At 46.7% G+C, this 16,939-nt stretch overlaps 2 protein-coding genes and 2 long non-coding RNA genes across 21 annotated transcripts in view; 2 read left to right on the top strand and 2 right to left on the bottom strand.

The window, feature by feature from the left end:
• Positions 1-1,340: 1,340 nt before the first annotated feature.
• On the bottom strand, positions 1,341-3,104 carry LOC127906575 (uncharacterized). The gene is made up of 3 exons (XR_008061916.1): positions 3,087-3,104; positions 2,660-2,707; positions 1,341-2,376 (listed from the first exon to the last, which is right to left on the bottom strand). It is a non-coding gene; the product is annotated as an uncharacterized LOC127906575 (long non-coding RNA).
• A 383-nt stretch (positions 3,105-3,487) lies between these two features.
• Positions 3,488-10,969, bottom strand: hmgb2b (high mobility group box 2b). Its single transcript, XM_052458839.1, has 6 exons — positions 10,820-10,969; positions 9,894-10,057; positions 9,209-9,360; positions 7,631-7,689; positions 6,618-6,733; positions 3,488-4,182 (listed from the first exon to the last, which is right to left on the bottom strand). Exons 1-6 carry the CDS (start codon positions 10,917-10,919, stop codon positions 4,006-4,008), a joined length of 768 nt encoding a protein of 255 aa, XP_052314799.1. The 5' UTR covers positions 10,920-10,969; the 3' UTR covers positions 3,488-4,005.
• LOC127906574 (uncharacterized) lies at positions 4,489-6,606 on the top strand. Of its 18 annotated transcripts, none has more exons than XR_008061905.1 (5): positions 4,489-4,996; positions 5,165-5,220; positions 5,277-5,332; positions 5,417-5,920; positions 5,977-6,606. It is a non-coding gene; the product is annotated as an uncharacterized LOC127906574 (long non-coding RNA). The 18 variants fall into 18 exon arrangements; XR_008061902.1 differs by having other exon boundaries at positions 5,137-5,220; XR_008061909.1 differs by lacking the exon at positions 5,165-5,220 and having other exon boundaries at positions 4,489-4,800; positions 4,857-4,940; positions 5,249-5,920.
• Positions 10,970-11,077: 108 nt separating the features above from the next.
• Positions 11,078-16,939, top strand: part of ctc1 (CTS telomere maintenance complex component 1) — a 91,412-nt gene continuing 85,550 nt past the window's right edge. Inside the window, exons 1-5 of the mRNA XM_052460710.1 lie at positions 11,078-11,381; positions 11,506-11,675; positions 15,412-15,652; positions 15,739-15,971; positions 16,117-16,246. Of these exons, the coding sequence (XP_052316670.1) occupies positions 11,340-11,381; positions 11,506-11,675; positions 15,412-15,652; positions 15,739-15,971; positions 16,117-16,246 (816 nt within the window). The 5' untranslated portion in view covers positions 11,078-11,339. The remainder of the gene's footprint in view (positions 11,382-11,505; positions 11,676-15,411; positions 15,653-15,738; positions 15,972-16,116; positions 16,247-16,939) is intronic.

Here is a 16,939-nt window from a genome sequence, read left to right as displayed (position 1 = left end):
GTTATCAGGGATGTCACTCTGAATAGTGTTATCAGGGATGTCATTCTGAATAGTGTTATCAGGGATGTCATTCTGAATAGTGTTATCAGGGATGTCATTCTGAATAGTGTTATCAGGGATGTCATTCTGAATAGTGTTATCAGGGATGTCATTCTGAATAGTGTTATCAGTGATGTCATTCTGAATAGTGTTATCAGGGATGTCACTCTGAATAGTGTTATCAGGGATGTCATTCTGAATAGTGTTATCAGGGATGTCATTCTGAATAGTGTTATCAGGGATGTCATTCTGAATAGTGTTATCAGGGATGTCATTCTGAATAGTGTTATCAGGGATGTCATTCTGAATAGTGTTATCAGGGATGTCATTCTGAATAGTGTTATCAGGGATGTCATTCTGAATAGTGTTATCAGGGATGTCACTCTAAAAGGACAATCTCAGAGAAACCTTATGGGGTCAACAATTAATAAGGTTTTCTGACTGAACTCAACCATGACATTATAGATATTAGTTATTTCAATTCTCCACATCCAGTCTGTTGTGGAAAAGGACGAACCGTTAATCTCCACAGTGCATTAGTTACACAGTACGGCCACCAAGCGGACGGGTGGCCCACGGTATACAAAGACATTTGTTTTATTCCCAAAATGATCAATCATGGTGATTTATTAAATCGTTTCTGTGGCTGTTTTTATTATCAATGTAATGATTACCGAAGTCACGATGTGTGGTTTTCATTTGTGATGATTGATTACCGAAGTCACGATGTGTGGTTTTCATTTGTGATGATTGATTACCGAAGTCACGATGTGTGGTTTTCATTTGTGATGATTGATTAAAAGTCACGATGTGTGGTTTTCATTTGTGATGATTGATTACCGAAGTCACGATGTGTGGTTTTCATTTGTGATGATTGATTACCGAAGTCACGATGTGTGGTTTTCATTTGTGATGATTGATTACCGAAGTCACGATGTGTGGTTTTCATTTGTGATGATTGATTACTGAAGATCTGTTTGGTTGTGGAAAAAAACGTCATTACATTGTTCTGGGTCCAACTATCGATATCCTACATATCCATTGATCGATCCCCTGGTAGATCATCAATAACATCCATTTAGTTAGTGCATGACTAAGTTATTGGATTATAAAGATATTATTTTTGAGTAATAAAACACCTGACAAACAAGCAATAGTACTCTTCAGAGGTTATAGCCACTGAGCTATGGTTATAACTGGTTATAGCCACTGAGCTATGGTTATAGCCACTGAGCTATGGTTATAACTGGTTACAAGGGCCCTAAGGAGCGCCGTAGGCAAGTTATTAGCGGTCGTAGCATATATGGTCAGTGAGGTGTGTGTTTTGAGGATCTCTGTACTGTATTTTGATAATGTTTGTATTCTACTGGTAGGTGGGTGTGGCGCTCCCTGGTGACCAGGGAGGGCAAAGCCTGCATGTCCATTCTGATGTTTCTAGTGTATTTAATAAACATTTTACACCCTCAACCTACTGCTCCTGTTGGACTGTATTAAAGATTGTATAGTAAGCCTTACCCATCTGTGGTATTGATATAATACACAACCCTCAGCTGAATGTTAGACCTATTTCATCTGAGTGTACAAAACATTACCTTCCTAATATTGAGGTGCACCTCAGAACAGCATCAATTCATCGGGACATGGACTCTACAAGGTGTCTAAAGCGTTCCACAGGGATGCTGGTCCATGTGGACTCTACAAGGTGTTGAAAGCGTTCCACAGGGATGCTGGTCCATGTGGACTCTACAAGGTGTTGAAAGCGTTCCACAGGGATGCTGGTCCATGTTGACTCTACAAGGTGTTGAAAGCGTTCCACAGGGATGCTGGCCCTTCTTGACTCCAGGGATGCTGGCCCATGTGGACTCCAATGCTTCCTACAGTTGCTTCAAATTGGCTGGATGTCCTTGGTGGACCATTCTTGATACAAATGGGGAAACTGTTGAGTGTGAATAAAACCCAGCAGCGTTGCAGTTCTTGACACTCAACCGGTGGACCTGGCACCTACTACCATACCCCATTCAAAGGGGTTTTAACCAGTGGACCTGGCACCTACTACCATACCCCATTCAAAGGGGTTTTAACCAGTGGACCTGGCACCTACTACCATACCCCATTCAAAGGGGTTTTAACCAGTGGACCTGGCACCTACTACCATACCCCATTCAAAGGGGCTTTAACCAGTGGACCTGGCACCTACTACCATACCCCATTCAAAGGGGCTTTAACCAGTGGACCTGGCACCTACTACCATACCCCATTCAAAGGGGTTTTAACCAGTGGATCTGGCACCTACTACCATACCCCATTCAAAGGGGCTTTAACCAGTGGACCTGGCACCTACTACCCCATTCAAAGGGGTTTTAACCAGTGGACCTGGCACCTACTACCATACCCCATTCAAAGGGGTTTTAACCAGTGGACCTGGCACCTACTACAATACCCCATTCAAAGGGGCTTTAACCAGTGGACCTGGCACCTACTACCATACCCCATTCAAAGGGGCTTTAACCAGTGGACCTGGCACCTACTACCATACCCCATTCAAAGGGGTTTTAACCAGTGGACCTGGCACCTACTACCATACCCCATTCAAAGGGGCTTTAACCAGTGGACCTGGCACCTACTACCATACCCCATTCAAAGGGGCTTTAACCAGTGGACCTGGCACCTACTACCCCATTCAAAGGGGTTTTAACCAGTGGACCTGGCACCTACTACCATACCCCATTCAAAGGGGTTTTAACCAGTGGACCTGGCACCTACTACCATACCCCATTCAAAGGGGCTTTAACCAGTGGACCTGGCACCTACTACCATACCCCATTCAAAGGGGCTTTAACCAGTGGACCTGGCACCTACTACCATACCCCATTCAAAGGGGTTTTAACCAGTGGACCTGGCACCTACTACCATACCCCATTCAAAGGGGTTTTAACCAGTGGACCTGGCACCTACTACCATACCCCATTCAAAGGGGTTTTAACCAGTGGACCTGGCACCTACTACCATACCCCATTCAAAGGGGTTTTAACCAGTGGACCTGGCACCTACTACCATACCCCATTCAAAGGGGCTTTAACCAGTGGACCTGGCACCTACTACCATACCCCATTCAAAGGGGCTTTAACCAGTGGATCTGGCACCTACTACCATACCCCATTCAAAGGGGCTTTAACCAGTGGACCTGGCACCTACTACCATACCCCATTCAAAGGGGCTTAAATATTTTGTCTTACCCATTCACCCTCTGAATGACACACACACAATCCATGTCTCAATTGTCTGAAGTCTTAAAAATCCTTCTTTAACCCGTCTCCTCCCCTTCATCTACACTGATTGAAGTGGATTTAACAAGAGACATCAATAAGGGATCATAGTTTTCACCTGGATTCACCTGGTCAGTCTCATGAGAATAAATACCACGTCAGATTGTGTACAGAACAGAATACACAGATAAAACATTGTTCATTTTCAGAATCATAAAAATGGTATTATAAAAGCCAGTTTCTACATATGGTTTCAATTAAAAAAATAAAAACAGCACAGTGTGTTTTAAAAACCAGTTACAACATGTGATGATATTGAAGAGCCTGGACACCACACAACCCTGGGAACAGCAGCCTCCTCCTGAAGATACAGAGCTCTGCTATTGGACATGTTGGCCCACAGCAACGGTTACCAGGGTTACAGATGTTTACGATGATGAGTAATCATTTACGCGTGATAATATAAGTCCCCTACGGGTTGTGTCTGGTCCAGCCCAGCTCTAACTAACCTTTGACCCCTGACCTAGGGCCAGTCCTCCAGGGTCACCGACAGACACACACACACACCTTTCAACCAATCAGATTCCTCCTCTGGAACTGGGTGTGTTTTAGCTTGCCGTGACCCCGGGTGGGCGGAGTTTAGGGGGCGAGGTAAAACACACATACTGCTCCAACAGGTCGGAACACAACACTAACAGCTCTACTCGTCATCATCATCGTCCTCTTCATCGTCATCGTCCTCCAGGTCATCGTCGTCGTCATCATCGTCATCTCCGCCACCGGCCGCGGCGTGGGGCATTATACCAGACGAGCCCCCGGGACCGGGTCGCATCGGGGCCCGCTTAACGTTCGCACCGGACCGGTATGCAGCCATATCCTAGAGAGACAGAGTGAGACAGAGAGACAGAGAGAAAGTGAGAGAGAGTGAGAGAGAGAGAGAGAGAGAGAAAGAGAGAGAGAGACAGAGAGAGAGACACACAGAGAGCGAGACACACAGAGAGAGAGACAGAGAGAGAGAGACAGAGAGTGAGACACACAGAGAGCGAGACACACAGAGAGAGACACAGAGAGAGAGAGACAGAGAGAGAGTGAGACAGAGAGAGCGAGAGAGGAGAGACACAGACAGAGAGAGGAGAGACAGACACAGACAGAGGAGAGACACAGACAGAGAGAGAGGAGAGACACAGAGAGGAGAGACACAGAGAGAGAGAGAGGAGAGACAGACAGAGAGAGAGGAGAGACACAGACAGAGAGAGAGGAGAGACACAGACGCAGACAGAGAGAGAGGAGAGACAGACACAGAGAGAGAGAGGAGAGACACAGAGAGAGGAGAGACACAGACAGAGAGAGGAGAGACACAGAGAGAGGAGAGACACAGACACAGACAGAGAGAGATAGACACAGACAGAGAGAGAGACAGACAGCGCTTGGAATGAGATGATGGATGAGCAGGTGTCCACATTCTGCATAACAGGTCGGGTCCCCTAACTAACAGGTTCTCTAGCAGGTCCCCTAACTAACAGGTTCTCTAGCGGGTCCCCTAACTAACAGGTTCTCTTGCAGGTCCCCTAACTAACAGGTTCTCTAGCGGGTCCCCTAACTAACAGGTTCTCTAGCAGGTCCCCTAACTAACAGGTTCTCTAGCGGGTCCCCTAACTAACAGGTTCTCTAGCAGGTCCCCTAACTAACAGGTCCTCTAGCAGGTCCCCTAACTAACAGGTCTTCTAGCAGGTCCCCTAACTAACAGGTTCTCTAGCAGGTCCCCTAACTCACAGGTTCTCTAGCAGGTCCCCTAACTAACAGGTTCTCTAGCAGGTCCCCGAACTAACAGGTTCTCTAGCAGGTCCCCTAACTAACAGGTTCTCTAGCAGGTCCCCTAACTAACAGGTTCTCTAGCAGGTCCCCTAACTAACAGGTTCTCTGGCAGGTCCCCTAACTAACAGGTTCTCTAGCAGGTCCCCTAACTAACAGGTTCTCTAGCGGGTCCCCTAACTAACAGGTTCTCTAGCAGGTCCCCTAACTAACAGGTTCTCTAGCAGGTCCCCTAACTAACAGGTTCTCTAGCGGGTCCCCTAACTAACAGGTTCTCTTGCAGGTCCCCTAACTAACAGGTTCTCTAGCGGGTCCCCTAACTAACAGGTTCTCTAGCAGGTCCCCTAACTAACAGGTTCTCTAGCGGGTCCCCTAACTAACAGGTTCTCTAGCAGGTCCCCTAACTAACAGGTTCTCTAGCAGGTCCCCTAACTAACAGGTTCTCTAGCAGGTCCCCTAACTAACAGGTTCTCTAGCAGGTCCCCTAACTAACAGGTTCTCTAGCAGGTCCCCTAACTAACAGGTTCTCTAGCAGGTCCCCTAACTAACAGGTTCTCTAGCAGGTCCCCTAACTAACAGGTTCTCTAGCAGGTCCCCTAACTAACAGGTTCTCTAGCGGGTCCCCTAACTAACAGGTTCTCTAGCAGGTCCCCTAACTAACAGGTTCTCTAGCAGGTCCCCTAACTAACAGGTTCTCTAGCAGGTCCCCTAACTAACAGGTTCTCTAGCAGGTCCCCTAACTAACAGGTTCTCTAGCAGGTCCCCTAACTAACAGGTTCTCTAGCAGGTCCCCTAACTAACAGGTTTTCTAGCAGGTCCCCTAACTAACAGGATCTCTAGCAGGTCCCCTAACTAACAGGTTCTCTAGCGGGTCCCCTAACTAACAGGTTCTCTAACTAACGGGTCCCCTAACTAGCGGGTCCCCTAACTAATGGGTCCTCTAACTAGCGGGTCCTCTAACTAATGGGTCCCCTAACTAACGGGTCCTCTAACTAATGGGTCCCCTAACTAATGGGTCCTCTAACTAGCGGGTCCTCTAACTAACGGGTCATCTAACTAATGGGTCCCCTAACTAATGGGTCCTCTAACTAAGCGGGTCCTCTAACTAATGGGTCCTCTAACTAACGGGTCCTCTAACTAATGGGTCCCCTAACTAATGGGTCCTCTAACTAGCGGGTCCTCTAACTAATGGGTCCTCTAACTAATGGGTCCTCTAACTAATGGGTCCTCTAACTAACGGGTCCTCTAACTAATGGGTCCTCTAACTAATGGGTCCTCTAACTAACGGGTCCTCTAACTAACGGGTCCCAGCTGTGGTGAAGGAATGCATGTTCTTGTGTAGGGCTGGCACAATTACCGTACAACTGACGTCTACATTGCTGGGTACACTTCCTGCTTTGCTCTTACAGATAAACCCCAGTCCACTGATCATGCCTCTGTTCAGGTGACTGGGGACGCTCATTCTGTGAGCGTGTTTGTTACCGTAGTAACGTAGAGTACCTTGTCGTATTTCTCCCTCAGTCGGAGAGCCTTCTCTTCAAACGGCTGTTTCTGGGTTGGAGTCTGTTGACCCCACATGATCCCCAGCTTCTTAGCTGTCTCTCCTATAGAACAGCCTGGAGACGATAATATATACATGATATATACTACCTCATATAGAACAATAATACATACATTATACATCTATACACTACACCACCACGACAACACCCCATAACGACACCATGACAACGACCCCCCATAACACCACAACAACCCCCCCCCTCCCCACAACAACCCCACAACAACACCCCATAACAACACCACAACAACACCCCATAACAACACCACAACAACACCTCATAACAACACCCCATAACAACACCCCAACAACACCCCATAACAACACCACAAGAACACCCCATAACAACACCACAACAACACCCCCACCACAACAACACCTCATAACAACACCACCACAACACCACCACAACCCCCCATAACAACACCCCCACCACAACAACAACACCTCATAACAACACCACAACAACAACACCCCATAACAACACCACCACAACCCCCATAACACCACCACCACAACCCCCCATAACAACACCCCATAACAACACCCCACAACAACACCCCATAACAACACCACCACAACACCCCATAACAACACCCCATAACAACACCACCACCTAACAACAACACCCCATCACAACACCACAACAACACCACATAACATCACCACGACAACACCCCATAACAACACCACCACAACACCCCATAACAACACCACAACAACACCCCATAACAACACCAAAACAACACCCCAACAACACCCCACAACAACACCCCATAACAACACCACCACCACAACACCCCATAACAACACCACCACCACAACACCCCATAACAACACCACCACAACACCCCATAACAACACCACAACAACACCCCATAACAACACCACAACAACACCACCACAACACAAAGAACAAACAGATGTGTTAGTAATAATATCATCAGTGTACCTGGGAACTCCTGTTTGACCGTAGGACGGAACTCTGCAGAGAACACAAAGAAGGCAGACCTGAGGGAGGGAGAGGAAGAGGGTTAGAGAGAAGACCTGAGGGAGGGAGAGGAAGAGGGTTAGAGAGAAGACCTGAGGGAGGGAGAGGAAGAGGGTTAGAGAGAAGACCTGAGGGAGAGGAAGAGGGTTAGAGAGAAGACCTGAGGGAGAGGAAGAGGGTTAGAGAGAAGACCTGAGGGAGAGGAAGAGGACTGGAGCAGTGGAAACGCGTTCTCTGGAGTGAATCACCACCTGCCTGTTATAGCAGCAATGTTCCAACATCTAGTGGAAAGCCTTCCCAGAAGAGTGGAGGCTGTTATAGCAGCAATGTTCCAACATCTAGTGGAAAGCCTTCCCAGAAGAGTGGAGGCTGTTATAGTAGCAATGTTCCAACATCTAGTGGAAAGCCTTCCCAGAAGAGTGGAGGCTGTTATAGCAGCAATGTTCCAACATCTAGTGGAAAGCCTTCCCAGAAGAGTGGAGGCTGTTATAGCAGCAATGTTCCAACATCTAGTGGAAAGCCTTCCCAGAAGAGTGGAGGCTGTTATAGCAGCAATGTTCCAACATCTAGTGGAAAGCCTTCCCAGAAGAGTGGACAATGCTGTTATAGCAACAATGTTCCAACATCTAGTGGAAAGCCTTCCCAGAAGAGTGGAGGCTGTTATAGCAGCAATGTTCCAACATCTAGTGGAAAGCCTTCCCAGAAGAGTGGAGGCTGTTATAGCAGCAATGTTCCAACATCTAGTGGAAAGCCTTCCCAGAAGAGTGGAGGCTGTTATATCAGCAATGTTCCAACATCTAGTGGAAAGCCTTCCCAGAAGAGTGGAGGCTGTTATAGCAGCAATGTTCCAACATCTAGTGGAAAGCCTTCCCAGAAGAGTGGAGGCTGTTATAGCAGCAATGTTCCAACATCTAGTGGAAAGCCTTCCCAGAAGAGTGGAGGCTGTTATAGCAGCAATGTTCCTACATCTAGTGGAAAGCCTTCCCAGAAGAGTGGACGCTGTTATAGCAACAATGTTCCAACATCTAGTGGAAAGCCTTCCCAGAAGAGTGGAGGCTGTTATAGCAGCAATGTTCCAACATCTAGTGGAAAGCCTTCCCAGAAGAGTGGAGGCTGTTATAGCAGCAATGTTCCAACATCTAGTGGAAAGCCTTCCCAGAAGAGTGGAGGCTGTTATAGCAGCAATGTTCCTACATCTAGTGGAAAGCCTTCCCAGAAGAGTGGAGGCTGTTATAGCAGCAATGTTCCAACATCTAGTGGAAAGCCTTCCCAGAAGAGTGGAGACTGTTATAGCAGCAATGTTCCTACATCTAGTGGAAAGCCTTCCCAGAAGAGTGGAGGCTGTTACAGCAGCAATGTTCCAACATCTAGTGAAAGAGAACACCCCATGGAGGCTGTTATAGCATTAAAGAAGGTGTGTGGGGGGCGCCTCCATATTCATTTTGGAATGAGATGTTCAATTAGCAGGTGTCCACATACTTTTGGTAATGAGGTGTACACACCCCAGTCAGTGTGTACAGCAGAGTGTGTGTGACTCACGGGGGTCTTTTTGGAGCGTTGGGGTCCTTCTTCCTCCTTCCGCTCTTGGCCATCCCCTTGGGGGGGACGTACCCCCTCATGTCCCTCTCATATCGCACCTTGTCGTTCTTCGCCATGTCCTCAAAACGACGCTTATCATTCGCAGTCAGACCCTACACACAGTTATAAAACACACTACATTCTAACAACTTAATCACATACACTTGTTGTAGCACCTTGTGTGTGTGTGTGTGTATGTATATATCTATACACACACACACATCACGTGGTATAACACCGTTATAACAGACACAGTGTTATAACACCGTTATAACAGACACCGTGGTATAACAGACACAGTGGTATAACACCGTTATAACAGACAGTGGTATAACACCGTTATAACAGACACAGTGGTATAACACCGTTATAACAGACACAGTGGTATAACACCATTATAACAGACACAGTGATATAACACCATTATAACAGACACAGTGGTATAACACCGTTATAACAGACAGTGGTATAACACCGTTATAACAGACACCGTGGTGGTATAACACCGTTATAACAGACAGTGGTATAACACCGTTATAACAGACACCGTGGTGGTATAACACCGTTATAACAGACAGTGGTATAACACCGTTATAACAGACACCGTGGGGGTATAACACCCTGTGATGTGTGTATTAATATGTACCCTCCATCTCTCTGAACACTGCTTGGAGAACTCGGCGAAGTTGACCGACTGGTCGGGGTGTTTCCTCTTGTGTTCCTCCCGGCAGGTCTGGACGAAGAAGGCGTAGGCTGACGTCTTGCCCTTCGGCTTGTTAACGTCCCCTTTCACCATGGCGACACGACTGACTGAAACACCGCAGAAAATATACATTTACGACAATATCTTTTTTTTTTTTGCAAATTCATCTAGCTAAAGTGGCTAACTAGCTAGGCCCCACGTCGGATAAAACGTCAAAAAAAAGTACAAATGGATAGTTAGCTAGCTAACTATTGTAACGGCAACTAATGTTGTGCTTGTATACGTGATGGATTGCAGACCAGGTGCCGTAGACTGTATAGTTTGCAGTGCGGTTAGCCTAGTTAGCCAACTAGCATGCTAGCTCGTTGAGAACAATGGGGCCACCATTTGCTTCCCGCCTAACGCGCTGCTAGCTCATCCCATCCCCCAGCGCTAGCATTTATGCTAAAGATGCTAACGCGCAGCTAGCTCATTCCATCCCCCAGCGCTAGCATTTATGCTAAAGACGCTAACGCGATGCTAGATCATCCCATCCCCCAGCGCTAGCATTTATGCTGAAGATGCTAACGCTAGCCATCAGAATACATAGTGAGCTAACATTAGCTAGTGTGAAACATTTTACAGTATAGTTACGAGTAATCCTAAATCAAGGTTATTTTACATCTTAAAAAAAACAACAACCCAGATTTAGCCATTTCACCAGTTTAGCAAGCTGGCTAACATTTACAGTGAGTGACTCGCTCTGTAGATAGTTTAGTAACGTTACCTTTTTTTTTGTTTTTTTGCAGGGAAACTAACATTTCTACAACTTTCAATGTACATTTAAAAGCTGTTACTGCTACTAACGTCCAATGTCTTTCATTACTTACATTTACCGGTCCAGATGAAGTTTGCAAGAATGAGTCTGGTTGTTTTTGTTGTTGTCTCTGCTGCTGTGTGCTTCTCCGGAGAGGATTGTTGACTGAGCATCAAACAGGATGGATCTAAGACCCGCCCCCGGGCCCCCGTTGGCTGATTACCTTCATTAGAACACAGGGGGCGGAGACCACAGGGTAGAGATGGGCGGAGACTCGTTTCTGATTGGCCAGTGTGTGTTCTTCCCTCCAGGCCGGATTTGGTCCGGAAGAACTCTGTTTGCTGGGCGGCAGATTTCGTGCGGTATGAACGTAATGGGGACGCCGTAGTTCTACTGTTAATTGTTATTCAGATGATTCGAAGTTTTTTTGTGTGTGTCTGTGATAGTTTATTACTAACTGGTTGACAACGTTAGCATTAATGTCTATCCTGATCAGATCAGACCAAAATTCAAAGAGTGTAATAGTTACGTGACTTGTAGTTAAGGTGAAGATATGAAGTGATTCAGAACAGCATCAACGAAACGAACCTAGAATGGAATCATTTATGGATAACTTCAGGGAGAGGAGTGAAGTGGTAAGTTACGTTGTCTACTTTCGTTTATTATTATTTTTTACAATAGTTCGCTAGCTACATTCAAACAAAATACAGTATTTTTACTCATTCACCACACCTTTCATTCATATCTCCTTTCTTAAAGGAACGGGAGTGGCTGCAGGAGCTATTCGTGTTCGTGAGGGACAATCTGTTCCCGGTTCTCGGTCCAACCCCCGGTAGTGTTTCCCCGGAACAGCTCTCACTAGCCATGATACGGAGAGTGGAACGGGCGGTGGGCTCCTCGTCTGCCCGGTCTCTGCCGCTCAGTTACAGGTGACCAGTTGATGTTGTTTACCGGCTCTGGCGAAAATGTGCACGTTTTAGCTCCAGCCTTGCACAAGCACAACTGATTACATTAACCAAGGGGTATTAATGATCCAGTTGATTAGTGTGTTAGTGCTGGGCTTGAACTAAAGTCTGCTTACTCGGTTTGTCACCAGGATCAGAGCTGGTTGGGGTCCTTTAGTTTAGGGTCCGTCTAAGGCAAATCAAATTGTATTAGTCACATGCGCAGAATACAACAGGTGTAGTAGACCTTACAGTGAAATGCTGAATACAACAGGTGTAGTAGACCTTACAGTGAAATGCTGAATACAACAGGTGTAGTAGACCTTACAGTGAAATGCTGAATACAACAGGTGTAGTAGACCTCACAGTGAAATGCTGAATACAACAGGTGTAGTAGACCTTACAGTGAAATGCTGAATACAACAGGTGTAGTAGACCTTACAGTGAAATGCTGAATACAACAGGTGTAGGTAGACCTTACAGTGAAATGCTGAATACAACAGGTGTAGTAGACCTCACAGTGAAATGCTGAATACAACAGGTGTAGTAGACCTCACAGTGAAATGCTGAATACAACAGGTGTAGTAGACCTCACAGTGAAATGCTGAATACAACAGGTGTAGTAGACCTCACAGTGAAATGCTGAATACAACAGGTGTAGGTAGACCTTACAGTGAAATGCTGAATTACAACAGGTGTAGTAGAACTCACAGTGAAATGCTGAATACAACAGGTGTAGTAGACCTTACAGTGAAATACTGAATACAACAGGTGTTATAGACATTACAGTGAAATACTGAATAAAACAGGTGTTATAGACATTACAGTGAAATGCTGAATACAACAGGTGTAGTAGACCTTACAGTGAAATACTGAATACAACAGGTGTAGTAGACCTCACAGTGAAATGCTAAATACAACAGGTGTAGTAGACCTTACAGTGAAATGCTGAATACAACAGGTGTAGGTAGACCTTACAGTGAAATGCTGAATACAACAGGTGTAGTAGACCTCACAGTGAAATGCTGAATACAACAGGTGTAGTAGACCTCACAGTGAAATGCTGAATACAACAGGTGTAGGTAGACCTCACAGTGAAATGCTGAATTACAACAGGTGTAGTAGAACTCACAGTGAAATGCTGAATACAACAGGTGTAGTAGACCTCACAGTGAAATGCTGAATACAACAGGTGTAGTAGACCTTACAGTGAAATGCTGAATACAACAGGTGTAGTAGACCTCACAGTGAAATGCTGAATACAACAGGTGTAGTAGACCTCACAGTAAAATGCTGAATACAACAGGTGTAGTCGACCTCACAGTGACATGCTGAATACAACAGGTGTAGTAGACCTTACAGTGAAATGCTGAATACAACAGGTGTAGTAGACCTCACAGTGAAATGCTGAATACAACAGGTGTAGTAGACCTTACAGTGAAATGCTTAATACAACAGGTGTAGTAGACCTCACAGTGAAATGCTGAATACAACAGGTGTAGTAGTCCTCACAGTGAAATGTTGAATACAACAGGTGTAGTAGACCTTACAGTGAAATGCTGAATACAACAGGTGTAGTAGAACTCACAGTGAAATGCTGAATACAACAGGTGTAGTAGACCTGACAGTGAAATGCTGAATACAACAGGTGTAGTAGACCTTACAGTGAAATGCTGAATACAACAGGTGTAGTAGACCTTACAGTGAAATGCTGAATACAACAGGTGGTGTAGACCGGTACAATGTGTGGGGGCACCGGTTAGTTGAGGTAATATGTACATGTAGGTAGAGTTATTGAAGTGACTATGTATAGATAATAACAGAGAGTAGCAGCGGTGTAAAAAGGGGGGTGCAATGCAAATAGTCTGGGTGGCCATTTGATTAGGTGTTCAGGAGTCTTATGGCTTGGGGGGGATAGAAGCTGTTTAGAAGCCTCATGGACCTAGACTTGGTGCTCTGGTACCGCTTGCCGTGTGGTAACAGAGAGAACAGTCTATGACTTGGGTGGTTGGAGTCTTTGACAATTTTTATGGCCTTCCTCTGACACCACCTGGTATAGAGGTCCTGGGTGGCAGGAAGCTTGGCCCCGGTGATGTACTGGGCAGTACGCACTACCCTCTGTAGCACCTTACGGTCGGAGGCCGAGCAATTGCCATATCAGGCATTGATGCTCTCGATGGTGCAGCCGAGGAACCGTTTGAGGACCCAAATATTTTTAGTCTCCTGAGGGGGAATAGGTTTTGTCGTGTCCTCTTCCCTGATGTGGACACCAAGGAACTTGAATCTCTCAACCTGCTCCACTGCAGCCCTCCACATCACCAGAGGACCAGAGGAGAAGTAGGATAAGGGTACGGCTAACAACTGGCCGTCTAGCACGTTCAGAACAGAGAGTAAAAGGAGCAGGTTTCTGGGCACGATAGAATAGATTCAAGGCATAGTGTACAGACAAAGGTATGGTAGGATGTGAGTACATTGGAGGTAAACCTAGGCATTGAGTGATGATGAGAGAGATATAGTCTCTAGAGATGTTTAAACCAGGTGATGTCATCGCATATGTAGGAGGTGGAACAACATGGTTGGTTAAGGCATATTGAGCAGGGCTAGAGGCTCTACAGTGAAATAAGACAGTAATCACTAACCAGGACAGTAATGGACGAGGCATATTGATATTAGAGAGTGGCATGCTTAGCCAAGTGAACATATGGGTCCAGTGAGTGGTTGGGCTGGCTGGGGACACGGCGATTTAGACAGTTAGCAGGCCGATGCTAACAGTTAGTAGGTAGGGGCTAAACAACCTAGCAGTTAGCGGACCGTGGCAGGCAAGTTATCCTTTGGGGGACGTCGCAATTTTTATTTTATTTTAATTTTATTTTTTTTACCTTTATTTAACCAGGCAAGTCAGTTAAGAACACATTCTTATTTTCAATGGGGGTAAGTCTGTTTTTGCCTCTTCGTGCAGTGACGTCGTTAGACCAGTCGTGGAATTAGTAGTAGCTCTAGGTAGCTAGCAGGCCTAGCCGGTTAGCAGAATGGGCCTTCAGCGGGCGTAGCGCCTGAGGGGCCTGTTGGAATCCTCGGGCAGATTATGTCGTTATTCGTAGAGGATCGGCGGGGTTCCGTGCCCTGTACCGGCAGTAGAAGGGGTCCAGATATTGTAGCCCAGGAGTGAGCCGGGAGATGGTTCTAGCATGGGCTAGCCCCAGGCTAGTTGGTGCTAGCTCCGGGACGGAAACGTTAGCCAGGAGTAGTCAACCCAGGTTGCTGTTAGCTAGCTGTGATGATCCAAATGAAAAGGTTCAGAGTTTGCGGTAGGAATCCGGGGATATGGAGAGAAAAATAGGTCCGGGATGCTCTGGTTAGAAACGTGTTGTACGAACTGGCGAGAGCTTTCCGAGCTAAAGGTTAGCTGATGACCGCTAGCAGTGGTTAGCTGACTGGTAGCTGGTTAGCTGGCTAGCTTCAGTTGAGGTATTCCAGTTCGGAGGTAAATAGAAATACTTTAGGAGAAAAATAAACAGATCCCCACCACATTGGGTGAGGCGGGTTGCAGGAGAGTATTTTGAAGTTGAGGTTTAGGAAAAATATTAAAAAGAATGTGAAGAAAAAGATATATACACATGGGACGAGACAAAGATGTCTGACTGCGAAGCCATCTCCTGTCATTGGGGAGGTTTAGAAACCATCAACACCACTCCTAACCTTAACCTCCTCTTGTTGTTAGGCTCATCTCCGTAGCTGAGCTGGTTACCTGGCAACGCACACCCTGCTGTAGCAACCTGACCTGGAGCACCGCTCAGCACAGAGAATGGGTCCGGGAGGCGGAGCAGGCTCTGCCCAATCACAAGGCTTTGCCGCGTGCCAGCCTGTTGCTGATAGGCTGTCTCAGTGATGGGTGTGACCCAGAGAGGTCATGTGACGGAGCGTGGCGTGTGAGGGACGCCACCGGGACCGTGCACTGTGAGGTGAGAGTGTCTGTCTGTTAGTATGTGTGTAAGAGAAGACTTGAATTCTTGAATTCACTCCTGTCGTTCTTTCTCTGATTGGTTAGCTACTGAGCCCCTCCCCTCTCTGGCTGGGCCTGCCGGTTCTCTTCCCCTGCTGGAATTACATCCCCCAGTCTGCACTGGGGAAGGACCAGGAAGTGGAGGAGAGGGGCTACCTGGAGCTGGTTGGCTGTCCCCTACCCCTGACCTCTGACATAGAGATGACCTTTAACCCTGCAGGGGTCAACCTGAAGAGAGCTGTGGGGGTCAGAGAAGCTGCAGAACTCATACAGCACAGGTCAGGGTTTCTGGCATACATGTATGGAGAATTGTGTAACTGTGTGTGTGTAACTGTGTGTGTGTGTGTGTGTGTGTAACTGTGTGTGTAACTGTGTGTGTGTGTAACTGTGTGTGTAACTGTGTGTGTAACTGTGTGTGTGCAGGGTGCGAGGCCTTCGTGTGAAGGTGTATGGGGAGGTTTCTGGAGTCTACCCTCTACTGAACATCGCAGGGAAGTCCCTCTTCTGTCTCCGTCTGAGAGAGGGACGACACACTCTACCATTACTGATCACGGTGAGGAGAGAGAGAGAGACACTACCATTACTGGTCACAGTGAGGAGAGAGAGAGAGAGACACTACCATTACTGGTCACAGTGAGGAGAGAGAGAGAGAGACACTACCATTACTGGTCACAGTGAGAGAGAGAGAGAGACACTACCATTACTGGTCACAGTGAGGAGAGAGAGAGACACTACCATTACTGGTCACAGTGAGGAGAGAGAGAGACACTACCATTACTGGTCACAGTGAGGAGAGAGAGAGAGAGAGACACTACCATTACTGGTCACAGTGAGGGAGAGAGAGAGAGACACTACCATTACTGGTCACAGTGAGGAGAGAGAGAGAGAGACACTACCATTACTGGTCACAGTGAGGAGAGAGAGAGAGAGACACTACCATTACTGGTCACAGTGAGAGAGAGAGAGAGACACTACCATTACTGGTCACAGAGAGAGAGAGAGAGAGAGAGACACTACCATTACTGGTCACAGTGAGGGAGAGAGAGAGAGACACTACCATTACTGGTCACAGTGTGAGGAGAGAGAGAGAGACACTACCATTACTGGTCACAGTGAGGAGAGAGAGAGAGACACTACCATTACTGGTCACAGTGACTGGAGTGAGAGAGAGAGAGACACTACCATTACTGGTCACAGTGAGAGAGAGAGACACTACCATTACTGGTCACAGTGAGGAGAGAGAGAG

This window comes from Oncorhynchus keta, chromosome 13 (genome assembly GCF_023373465.1).
Source record: "Oncorhynchus keta strain PuntledgeMale-10-30-2019 chromosome 13, Oket_V2, whole genome shotgun sequence".
Lineage (NCBI taxonomy): Eukaryota > Metazoa > Chordata > Actinopteri > Salmoniformes > Salmonidae > Oncorhynchus > Oncorhynchus keta.
This window is presented reverse-complemented; position numbering and strand designations above follow the sequence as displayed.